At 42.1% G+C, this 11,867-nt stretch overlaps 1 protein-coding gene across 1 annotated transcript in view; it reads right to left on the reverse strand.

The window, feature by feature from the left end:
• Positions 1-7,578: 7,578 nt before the first annotated feature.
• The window catches only part of SPTLC2 (serine palmitoyltransferase long chain base subunit 2), a 126,936-nt gene continuing 122,647 nt past the window's right edge, over positions 7,579-11,867 (reverse strand). Inside the window, exon 12 of the mRNA XM_023511491.1 lies at positions 7,579-7,962. Within this exon, the coding sequence (XP_023367259.1) occupies positions 7,843-7,962 (120 nt within the window). The 3' untranslated portion in view covers positions 7,579-7,842. The remainder of the gene's footprint in view (positions 7,963-11,867) is intronic.

Genomic DNA, 11,867 nt, shown 5'->3' on the forward strand with positions numbered 1-11,867 from the left:
GCCTTAGCCGGTTGAGCTATAGGCGCCGAGCCCTTTCAGCATGTTTTTGAGAGTCATTCACCTTGTAAGTTATCAGTCATTTGTTTTTTTATTGCTGAGCAATATCCTATCATGTGGACATACAATTTGTTTATTCATTCCCCATGATGACTTCTGAGTTATTACCAGTTTGAAGCTATTATGAATAAAATGGCTACAAATATTCAAGTGCAAGTCCTGGGGTAGACATGCTTTCATTTCTTTTGGGTAAATACTCATGAGGGGAATTGCTGCCAAAAAAAATGCCAAATTGTTTTTTAAAGTAGCCGTATCATTTTGCACCCACACCAGCACACTGTGAGAGCTCCAGTTGCTCTCATCTTTGCCAACCCTGGATATTCTAATCCATTTTAATCTGAGCCATTCTGGTGGGAGTGGTGGTGGAATCTTACTCTAGTTTTCTTTTGCATGTTCCTCATGACCAATAATGTTGAACATTTTTGTGTGTGTGACACAATAAGCACTTTTATGAAGTGTTTGTTCCAATCTTTTACCCAGATTTTTTTGTTAAGCAGACTTACTACTGAGTTTTAAGAGCTGTTTAGATATTTTGCACAGAAAGCCTTTATCAAATATATTTATTGTGAATTTTTAAATCAGTCTGTGATTTCTTTTTACGTCTTTTGAAGTTTTCATTTTTTTCTATTCACCACTACACTAATGAGGATGAAGTTTTCCTTTTGATTGAGCCTAATTTATCTTTTTTTGGCTGGGGCCGGGTTTGAACCTGCCACCTCCAGTATATGGGGCTGGCGCCCTACTCCTTTGAGCCACAGGAGCCGCCCTGAGTCTAATTGATCAGTTTTTCTTAAGTCATACCTTTTGTGTCCTAAGACATTATTCCCAACCTAAAGTCATAGATTTTCCTTTCTGTTTTCTTCTAGAAATTTTGTAGTTTTCATTTTTGTGTTGGGATTTATGATTTATTTTGAATTACTTTATATGCTGTAAGGTAAGAGTTAAATGTCCCTTCCTCCTATATGGATACTCTGTTGTTCCAGCACCTCACCCTTAGTTGAAATGACTGCTTTGCCCATTGAATTACTTTGGCACCTCTGTAGAAAATCAGCTGACTAGGCTCGGTGCCCATAGCTCAGTGGTTAGGGCACCCATCACATACACCAGGGCAGGTGGGTGCAAACCCAGCTTGGGCCTGCTAAACAACAGACAACAGCAAAAAAAAAAATAGCTGGGTGCTGTAGCGGGCGCCTGTAGTCCCAGCTACTTGGGAGGCTGAGGCAAGAGAATCGCGAGTCCAGGAGTTGGAGGTTGCTGTGAGCTGTGACACCACGACACTCTACCGAGGGTGACAGTGAAACTCTATCTCAAAAAAAAAAAAAAATCAGCTGACCATTATGTGTGTGGGTCTATCTCTGTACTCTATTCTGTATCACTGATCTATGTGACTATCCTAATGGCAATGCATTTGGTTACTACAGGCTTTATAGAAAGTTTTGAAATCAGTCTTAAGTTCTTTTTTCAAAATTTTGACTAATCTAGGTCCTCTGCATTTCCATATAATTTTAATAACTTACCAACGTCTACAAAAAAAGTACACTAGGGCTAATTTTGGAGACGAGTCTCGCTGTGTGGCTCTGGCTAGAGGGAAGTGGCATTGTCATAGTTCACTGCGAACTCCAACTGCTGGGCTCAAGCAATCCTCTTGCCTCAGAGCTTCCCCAGTGACTGGGACTACAGGTGTGCGCTACTATGCCTGGGTAATTTTTCCTATTTTTAGTAGAGACAGGGTCTCACTCTTGTTCAAGCTGGTTTGGAACTCCTGAGCTCAAGTGATCTTCCCACATCAACCTCCCCAAGTGCTAGGATTACTAGTGTAAGCCACCGTATTGCTGAGCTTATCTTTTTTTTTTTTTGATACAGAGTCTCAAGCTGTCACCCTGAATAGAGTGCTGTAGTGTCACAGCTCACAGCAATCTCCATCTTTTAGGCTTAAGCAATTCTCTTGCCTCAGCCACCCAAGTAGCTGGGACTACAGGGGCTCACCACAATGCCCAGCTATTTTTTAGCTGTAGTTGTCATTGTTGTTTGGCAGGCCTGGGCTGGATTCAAACCCACCAGCTTTGGTGTATGTGGCTGGTGGCCTAGCCACTTGAGCTACAGGTGCTGAGCCTTCTTTTTCTTTGAGATAGTCACAATATGTCAACCTGGGTAGAGTGTCGTGGCGTCACCGAGCCAGGCACGGTGGCTCCCATCTGTGATCCTAACATGCATTTTACTTGTCCTCTGTGACACTGAGCAGTTTGTAAAATGACATACAGGTTCATGTGCTTATTTGTTTACTAGTAAGTAGGTTCACATTCGTTCTGTGCTCTTATTGGTCGTGCTCAGTGCACTGCCTGGCATGGAGACAGCACTCAGCATTTATTGGGTCAATGAATAAAGGCAGATATATTTTTCTGAATATTTTATTAGGGCAAAACAATATATTTGCATGGGGTGATTCTTAGGTCATCTCAAGTAGCTCTCCTTCAGTTACATGCACTCTCAAAATTGATACACTTATCCCAACCCACTATTTATAACTTCACAGTCATCCGATAAAGTAAAAAATAAAAATAAATCATCTGGCAAAAAGGGGGAACAGGGTAAAAGAGAGTGACATTATAACACATTACTAAAACTGTTAAATTTTTATTTACACTTCCTCTTTTCTACTTTCCCAGGTTATATGAAAATTACAGCAACAGAAAGGCGTTATCATCATAGCACCCCTTGCAAATTCCAGTTTACAAGTAATTTGGTCAGTGGAAAAAATAAAGGTCAACAAAATAAGATGTCAGCTCTCCCATAAGCTACTGCTCTCTGATTCTGTCTCTTCCCCTTCTCTTACTGTTAGCTGCCTGATACAGAGAGGGATCATCCAGACCGTGTGGGCATGCTGGCTGAAGTGAAAGGTCACTGCCAGTGTCCTGTGAACCAGCAAGGATGTTTTTCATAATTCCAACCATTTGGCTTAACATCAATCACTGAGGTAACAAGACCAAATGTCAAGGATAAGGACACCACTCCACCCTAGTCAGTGAGGTGTCCCCCACTCTCTTGGAAGGCCTGGGCCCAGAGACCAAGCTTTGCACAAGAAACTTGGGAATTGTGTTGGCAAAAGGAGACTCTGAGATGGCTCGAGTCGCCTCGTGCATAGGATTTGCTTATCCTTGCAGATGACAAGGCAGGACACTTAGAAAACAGATCAGGTACTGCTCTTATTTGTACCTTTCACTCAACTCTCCCCACAACTGCTCCATAGAACAGAGCTTTGGGTATTGCTTCACGAAGAACACAGTAACTGCAGTTTCAGAGCCACTGCACTCTTTACGGTCAGTTTATTACAACCCATCATACCGTTAAGAATCACAGTTTAAGGCCATTTGTCATGGGCACTATATAGCAAAGAAAATCTTGTCTACAGCTCCTGCCACCAAGCCACTCCCAAGGTGGACTGCAAATGTAGTATTTCCATTCACCAGAGAAGACTAGGATAAACATTTTCATCAGAAGCTAAAGCTAGCCCCTTCGGTTTCCTCTCTAGAAAAGAAGGCTCAATCTATAGCAAAAGCTGCTTAGAAAACAGAAGTCAATGGAAATGACAGAAAGGAACAGTAGCATCTTCTATGCAATTAAAGCAAAGGGATCACTGGCTAGCCCTAGCATTTCTTCTGTGTGGTAAGGGAGGAAGCCAGCACGTAATTCATCTATCTGGCTGGGCACATGGCATTTGGCCAGGAGCCTGGGCACACATTTCATGTGGATAAAGCTGAGAAGAGAAGGGGACATGCTATTCTGCACATGGAAAGTGTTCTGATTAACTAGCTTAATGGATTAAGATGCCGCTGAGCACTAAGTGTCCGTGTTGAGTAGGTAGCAGCACATCTGTCGGTTCTGGGACTGCAAAAACAAAACAAAAAACTATAGGTTCTTGGCTCCATAGCCAAAAAGAATCTTTGATTTTCATACCTGCCCCCTTTATAACCTCTTTGGGTTTGGCTGATTTTACCTCTGAGAAATGCTCTTGATCTTCATGAATGTAGACAGTGAGAAGGAAAACCGCCACTCTCCCTCTTTTTCTAACCACATGGTTACGGCAAGTAGAGATTAAAACCCAGTCCGGCTTAACTAGAACACCAGGAGAGAAAAGAACACCCTGGAATGGGGTCACAGCAATTCTATATACAAGAGAATAATTGTCCTTCACTTTCTTTAGGTGGATTTGCCACAAACCTTCAAACTCTTAAAAAACAAGAACTCCCCACATTCTCTTTCTTCACTGCCTGTGCATGACCTGCAGTTCTGCACTGCTGTCCGGTCCAGGATCACTGGGGAACAGAGATTTTCTTCAATTTGGAAAATGGGGTGGGGATGGGGGAACAGAGAGGTCATAGTGGATATCATCAGTGTTTTTTCCTTCCCTGAGAAGTTAGGAAGTCTCTCCATGTTCTTCCTCACGGTTTTTACTAATAGGAAGGAAACAAAATGTATTATACACTAGAAAATTCAGCTAGACCAACCTAGTCAAGAAGCTTAGATGCAGGCTCCATTAAGTAGGGAAGAAATAAAAAGTTCCCTGCCTCCTCCTGAAATGTAAGGCAGCATGCACAAAGAGAACCAGGTGTCAACCTGCCAATCCTCAAAGCCCAGCATCACTATTTATCAATTTTCTCTAGAGTTGGAATTGTAAAATTCAACAATGAGAAGGTACAGAAAGGCAGGCCAAACAAAGAAGGGAGATTACAGAGACACATCACGGGAAGTGTGTTTGATTCTTTAGCCTCTGAAAGGACAGGAGGTCCACACAGAGCCCTTAGTAGCTGCAGATTGTTTCTGTTCGCCTTACATGATCTACACGAGGAAGAGCCCTGTTTTGACCATCTGAAATCCACCCTAGCATGAAGGTTTAAGATAGTGACTAATGGGCTAAGATGGCTATATTCTTCAAATACACAAATAGTACTTTGGAGTTCTGGAGACTAGACTCTTTTGTTAAAGGGGAGAATTTCTTTTTCTTTCTTTTTTTTTTTGCAGTTTTTTTTGGCCGGGGCTGGGCTTGAACCTGCCACCTTTGGCGTATGGGGCTGGTGCCCCACTGCCCAAGGGGAGAATTTCTTATCTAAAACAAAGCAAATGCTCCAGAGTCTCACTGCTCAGTTAAAACTTTAAACATAAAGATAGGAGAAGAAACTGTCACTGCCACTTGATCTACTCTTTGTGTGTGATTTTGATGTCCCCTAGCTATAAATTTCCTGGTTTCTGAAGTGAACTGCTGACAGAGGTCTTGTAAACCTGAAATAGATAAAGGCAATACTAAATAAAAAAAGAGATGAGAAAAAGCCACAAGGATTAGTCACAACTCTTAACAATCAGCTCAGATTATCAGTTTTGGTAGTAATGGTTAACTGATGCCTGTTTTAATCCCATCAGATTCTCAAATCAGGCCATGTTAAACTGTGTTCTAAAACAAACAATACTTGTATGTTCCAGATGTTTACTTATTCTCATTGACTATATTTATATACATTTGTATTTCCCCAGGTACTTGGATAAATAATGGTACCTATGATATGACTGGACCCTAGATTTATATTACAGTTTCAAGAAGAGACACCAGCCCTGTATAATGTAGACAGAGCATTTTGTGCTCTAGAAATTACAGAGGTCCTGGAAAGATCACAGGAGTGGAGTTTTATCTCTTCAAAATAAACTTGCAATTTAATTGCATTTATCTTGACATAACTTTGCACCAACAAATTGATCTATATATTTTTAAACGCACATACTAACTGATATTTTAATTTGCAGTGACTTCATGCAAGGCAAAATAAAAAGACTAGCAGGTAGCTTCACTGCTTAAAGTTTGCGACATTTGCAAACCCTACACCTACACCATTAAATAGTAACCACAGTGCAAAAGCTATCTGGTATTCCAAAGGGATTCTATGGTGGGGAACTAAATGTGCAGGAAAGGTTAGCAATGTATTTGATTTTACTTAGTTATTACCATAATCTCTTTTTTACTCTCTCTTGTACATGCTAAATATAGTCCCTGCATCTTTTTGGGGGTCTTTTATTCACTCTTTTCTGTTCTTTAAGAAAATAAGATGAAACCTTGGGATTTCTCAAGGGTTAATGCTCTCAGATGCTGAGAGTGACCAAAGATAACTTATGACATGAAAACAAAACTTCACAAACAATAATATTGCTTACATTTTCTACTACGTGTACTTGCACACAAACATACCACAGCGGATGACAAGGTGCCCAGGGGAATCTGGATTGAGAATCTTTACCAATAAATGGAGCAATTTCAAAAATATAGATGTGTAAAAGGAGTTTCACACATTGTTTTTCCATTCTATTCTCAATCCTTCCCCTATAATACTTGATGGGCCCCTAAAAGACAGACTGATTTTGGGTATAATAATAAAGCCAGAAGTTCTCTTCACTTAAACTTTGGTTCAACAGAAAAATAAGAACTTTAAAATGGTGATTTTCAGATTTGCTCTTTGGTCAAGCAGTATAAAGCTCTCTGAAAGAAGTCCCCTTACCTGGCTATAGTATGAAAACAAAGTCAAAATAGAGGATCTCAGTTTAGGAAAGATGTCTTTATGTTCCGAATTTCTCAGAAAAAATGTATAATGGAAGGACAGGGAGACCCTAGCCCCAGATGCCAGATTAAAATTATCTTAGGACATCAAGAGTACATGAGAACCAGCATTCAGAAGAGTAATATTTAAGTGGGTCAACTTCGAAAAGGGCTAATAACTCTAATCCTTAAATAGGAACATGATAAATTATTTCTGAGCAGAGGATTTACTAACATTTTCCTTTATCAGTTTAAATCCTAATCTGGACCCAGACCCAGCCAGAGGCTGCCATAACTTTGAAAAGTGGAAAGAGTAAGAAGCCTGAGCCACAGACTCTGTGCAATTAGTAATCGATTCTCTCCGTACGCCGGTTACCCTCACCCACCAGGGCTGCACACCACTCTACAGAGCAACTTTATACTCAAAACAGCGAGATATGAGAGTCACCTGCACCACACGAGACTGACCAAGGTGGGATGCAGGTGCTTTTAAAACATTAAGTGACCATACTCTCAGTCTCTGACCATTAGGAAGAAATATTTGGTGGTAAAGGGAGAAATCATTTGGTGACTGAAACAAAATGGATTAAGACCGAAACCATGGGAGGCCAGAGGGAGTTACACAATGTGCCTTTCAGCAACATTTCATTTACTATTTTTCTTGAAAGGCTAAACCTAAGATTAAATGGAGAAAACTTTGGTTGATTATTTGACTGGTTAAATGAGGATTCCAAGGTTGGCAACCTCTTGGACCTGCATGGAAGTGAGTGGAAGGCACTTGCTCCCGAGGGAGGAGGGCCAGGTGAGCCTCGCGGCTGTGGAGCCAGGCTAGCAGCAGCTCTTGCTGGGTCCAAGTCTGTGAGGCGGCTGGGAGAGGGGAGTGGCCAGAGTGGCCAGCCAGAGACAGGCTAGAGTCAGCGTGATTTCACCAGTAGAGTAGTTGTAAAATAAAACTTTTTTTTTTAATGGACAAAAAAGCGAAGTGAGTCACCTCCATTTTTAAAGGTGAGATTTAGCAAAAGAAGAATGTGAAGCAGTTTTTTACTATTTACAAAATGCTATATAGAATGGAGGTGGCCACCTTCAGTAGCTGAAGAAATGTCTTTTACGTGAGATGGCCACAGAAGTGTGGTTCCTGGAACTGGCTCAGAAAGGCCACACAGTCCTGGGTGAGGGAGAGTTCCCCTCTATGGGAGCACCAAAAAGGCTCAGTCTTCTGTTTCTTCGTAAGTAGTCTCGTCAAAGGGCCTGTCCAGTAGAGGTACCAACCGATGACGTGAATACTTCAGCTGCAATAGGTCTCCAACTTCATCTATCTCCTTTAAAGCCTAAAACACACAAAGCGAAGCTGAGGTCAGTCAGAGCCAACAGGATGTAGGCATTTCATTTCTTTTGCTAAAAACAATCATAGAAAGGTAAAATCTTTTGGTGGAACCTATGGTGTCTGGTGTGTTCACTCAGATCAGACCATAAGACAGGTGTGGAAAGATCCACTTTTAGAAAAAGGCCTTCAGGCTGATTATGAATAATGGGTTGGAAATAGCCAGGCATACAGGATAAAGGGTATAATTCATCAGAGCATGATGCCCTTGGTAGAAAAAGGATATGCACCTTTCACTTATTAAACTGGCTACAATTTGCCGTCTCTCCTTTCTTCCTTCAGCACTTGTTCTATTATCACAATACCTACGTGCCCCAAACTGATAAGAAGTCCAAGTTGAGATGCTTCCTAAGTGCAGGATTAAGAAAGTCCCCAAGGTGGGCTGCTGTGCAAGAAAAAGTGTAAGTGAGCAGAAGGAGACTCTGGGGGTGACAGACACCGTGTGGGCGAGGCAACAAGGAAAAGGCTAGCTGGGATCTGTGATCAAGGCCTGTTTTAAATACCACAATCCTCATCTGAGAGAGATTATTTTATTTCCCATCAAAACTCTGATGATTTCAGTATAACTTTCCTCCTTTTCTATAAAACTTATTGTTTTTTTAAGAATAAATGTTTCAGCTCGGTGCCTGTGGCTCCAGTGTCTAAGGCGCCAGCCACATACACCTAAGGTGGCGGGTTCGAATCCCCAGCCCGGGCCCGCCAAACAACAATGATGGCTGCAACCAAAAAATAGCCAGGCGTTGTGGCGGGCGCCTGTAGTCCCAGCTACTTGGGAGGCTAAGGCAGGAGACTAGTTGGAGGTTGCTGTGAGCTGTGATGCCACAGCACTCTAGCCAGGGGGACAGCTTGAGGCTCTGTCTCAAAAAAAAAAGAATAAATGTTTCTTTTCTTTTTTGAGACAGAGTCTCAAGCTGTTGCCCTGTGTAGAGTGCCATGGCATTAACAGCTCATAACTCTTGGGCTCAAGCAATTCTCTTGCCTCAGCCTCCCAAGTACCTGGGACTATAGGTACCCACCACAACGCCCCGCTATTTTTTTCTTTTTTTTTTTGCAGTTTTTGGCTGGGGCTGGGTTTGAACCCACCACTTCTGGCATATGGGGCCAGCACCCTACTCCATTGAGCCATCGGCACTGCCCAATGCCCAGCTATCTTTTTGTTGCAGTTCTCGTTGTTTTAGCTGGCCCAGGCCAGGTTCAAACCCACCAGCCTGGGTGTATGTAGCTGAAGCCCTACCCACTGCGCTACGGGCACTGCCAATAAATATGTTTGTTTCTTTTTTTTTTTGTAGAGACAGAGTCTCACTTTATCGCCCTCAGTAGAGTGCCATGGCGTCACACAGCTCACAGCAACCTCCAAACTCCTGGGCTTAGGGCTATTTTTTGTTGCAGTTTGGCCAGGGCCGGGTTTCAAACTGCCCGGTATATGGGGCCGGCGCCCTACTCACTAAGCCACAGGCACCACCCAATATATATGTTTCTTATAAAAAATCCTAACACAGCCACATACACCAAGGGTGGTGGGATCAAACCCGGCCCGGGCCAGGTAAACAGCAATGACAACTGCAACAAAACGTAGCCAGGCATTGTGGTGGGTTCCTGTAGTCTCAGCTACTCAGGAGGCTGAGGTTTAAGTCCAAGAATTTGAGGTTGCTGGCATTCTACCAAGGGCAATATACTGAGACTCTGTCTCAAAAAAGAAAAAAATTTCTAACACTAAAGGGATGAAATGAAGTATCTCTTCCTGATTCTGACACTAGTTCTACTTGCTAGAGGTAATCCTTATATGGTTTCTTGTACACACACACACACACATATTTTTAAACAAACTCTTAATTGGAGAGGAAAGTGCTTGGATTAAGTGTCAGTTCACAGAGTGAACCTTTCCCAAAAGCAGCACACAAAGTCAAAATAGAGGATCCCAATGTAAGCCAGGGATATGTGTTCAGAATTTCTGTGAAGCAATTTAACAGAAGGACTAGGAAACCCTAAGTCTCAGATAACTTTCAGAAAAATACAAGGAAAAGAGAATAACATTTTTGGAATCATAGATCCTAAGGCATTTTTGCCACTTAACCCCTAATGCAGGTCATAGAATATAATTTTGAATAAATGGCAGATCTCAGCCCTCAATTATTCACCCTGAAGTGCTTATAGATATTAACTAGTGAGTCTAATAATGACTGTGGAGCTAAAGGGCCTCAGATCCTGAGACCAGGGATTATCTAGGACAGAGTCTGGTTAACAACTAAGAAAATGTAAGGAGGATAGGAGATGCCCTGCTGCCTAAGTATAACGCTCCAAATCCCCGTGACATCACACAGATCTGTCCCATCTTATAGCTATGATTCTTTATGAAAACAAACTTCTTATATTTATATTAAAGACATTTACCTGTTCTTAAATTTAATCTTTAAAAATCAGTGTTTGGTGAGAGAAAAAAATGCCAATAGTATTCTTTATGTATTCTAGCCTAAGAAAGATCTTCATTTCAAAATCTGAAAACTACAAAGCAAATTAAGAACTAGACTTCAATATGCTGCTATCAGTGGTACCTTTGAGAAGAGGTTTTTTTTTTGGAGACAGAGTCTCACTGTGTCACCCTGGGTAGAGTGCTATGGTGTCACAGCTCACAGCAACCTCAAACTCTTGGCATTAAGCAATCCTCTTGCCTCAGCCTCCCAAGGAGCTGGGACTAAAGGTGCCCACCATAATGCCTGGCTATTTTTTGTTGTTGTTGTGGTAGTTGTTATTGTTGTTTGGCAGGCCCAGGCTGGAGTAGAACTTGTCAGCTCAGTCCACTGAGCTACAGGTGCCAAGCCCTTTGAGAAGAGGTTTGAGTGAAAGTGTCACAGAGAAACAACTTAAGACTGAATTTAAGCTAGGAGGACCTATTAAATATTTACCCCCCTGACCTATAAGATTAATTTAAAACAAAAATCTACATGACTAAGATCACAAAGAAATGGATGTTTATGAGCTCTAACTTCAGAAGAGCCCTATTTTTTTTTTAAATCAGTGTAAAAAAAAGATTAGATGGGGGGAATATCTTCAGTACCCCAAAGGGATCTAAATTACAAGATATCAGCTTGGCACCTGCACTCAGTGGCTAGGGTGCCAGCCACATACACCGGAGCTGGTGGGTTCGAATCCAGCCTGGGCCTGCCAAACAACAATGACAACTACAACCAAAAAATAGTCAGGCACTGTGGTGGGCACCTGTAGTCCCAGTTACTTGGGAGGCTGAGGCAAAAGAATCGCTTGAGCCCCAAAGTTTGAGTTTGCTATGAGGTGTGACGCCATGGCACTCCACCAAGAGAGACAAAATAAGACTATCAAAATAAAATAAATAAAATAAAATAAAATAAAATGAATCACAAGATATCCTCTGATTCCATACTAAATATTTCAGACAGGGCCAGGTGCACTGGCTCGCATCTGTAATACCAGCACTCTGGGAGGCGGAGAGAGGTAGATTGCCTGAGCTCACAGGTTTGAGACCATCCTGAGCAAAACTGAGACCCCATCTCTAAAAAAAATACCTGGGCATTGTGGCGAATGTCTGTAGTCCTAGCTACTTATGAGGCTGAGGCAAGAGAATCACTTGAGCCCAAGAGTTTGGGGTTGCTGTGAGCTATGATGCTACAGTACTCTACTGGGGTGACAAAGTGAGACTGTCTCAAAAAATAAATATTTCAGACAAATAAGTTTTTGTTTTTGTTTTTTGAGACAGAGCCTCAAGCTGTCTCCCTGGGTAGAGTGCCGTGCCATTACAGCTCACAGCAACCTCCAACTCCTGGGCTCAAGCAAGTCTCCTGCCTCTGCCTCCCAAGTAGCTGGGACCACAGGTGCCCG

The sequence above is a fragment of the Otolemur garnettii genome, unplaced genomic scaffold (genome assembly GCF_000181295.1).
Source record: "Otolemur garnettii isolate 467f Iridium unplaced genomic scaffold, OtoGar3 scaffold00020, whole genome shotgun sequence".
Lineage (NCBI taxonomy): Eukaryota > Metazoa > Chordata > Mammalia > Primates > Galagidae > Otolemur > Otolemur garnettii.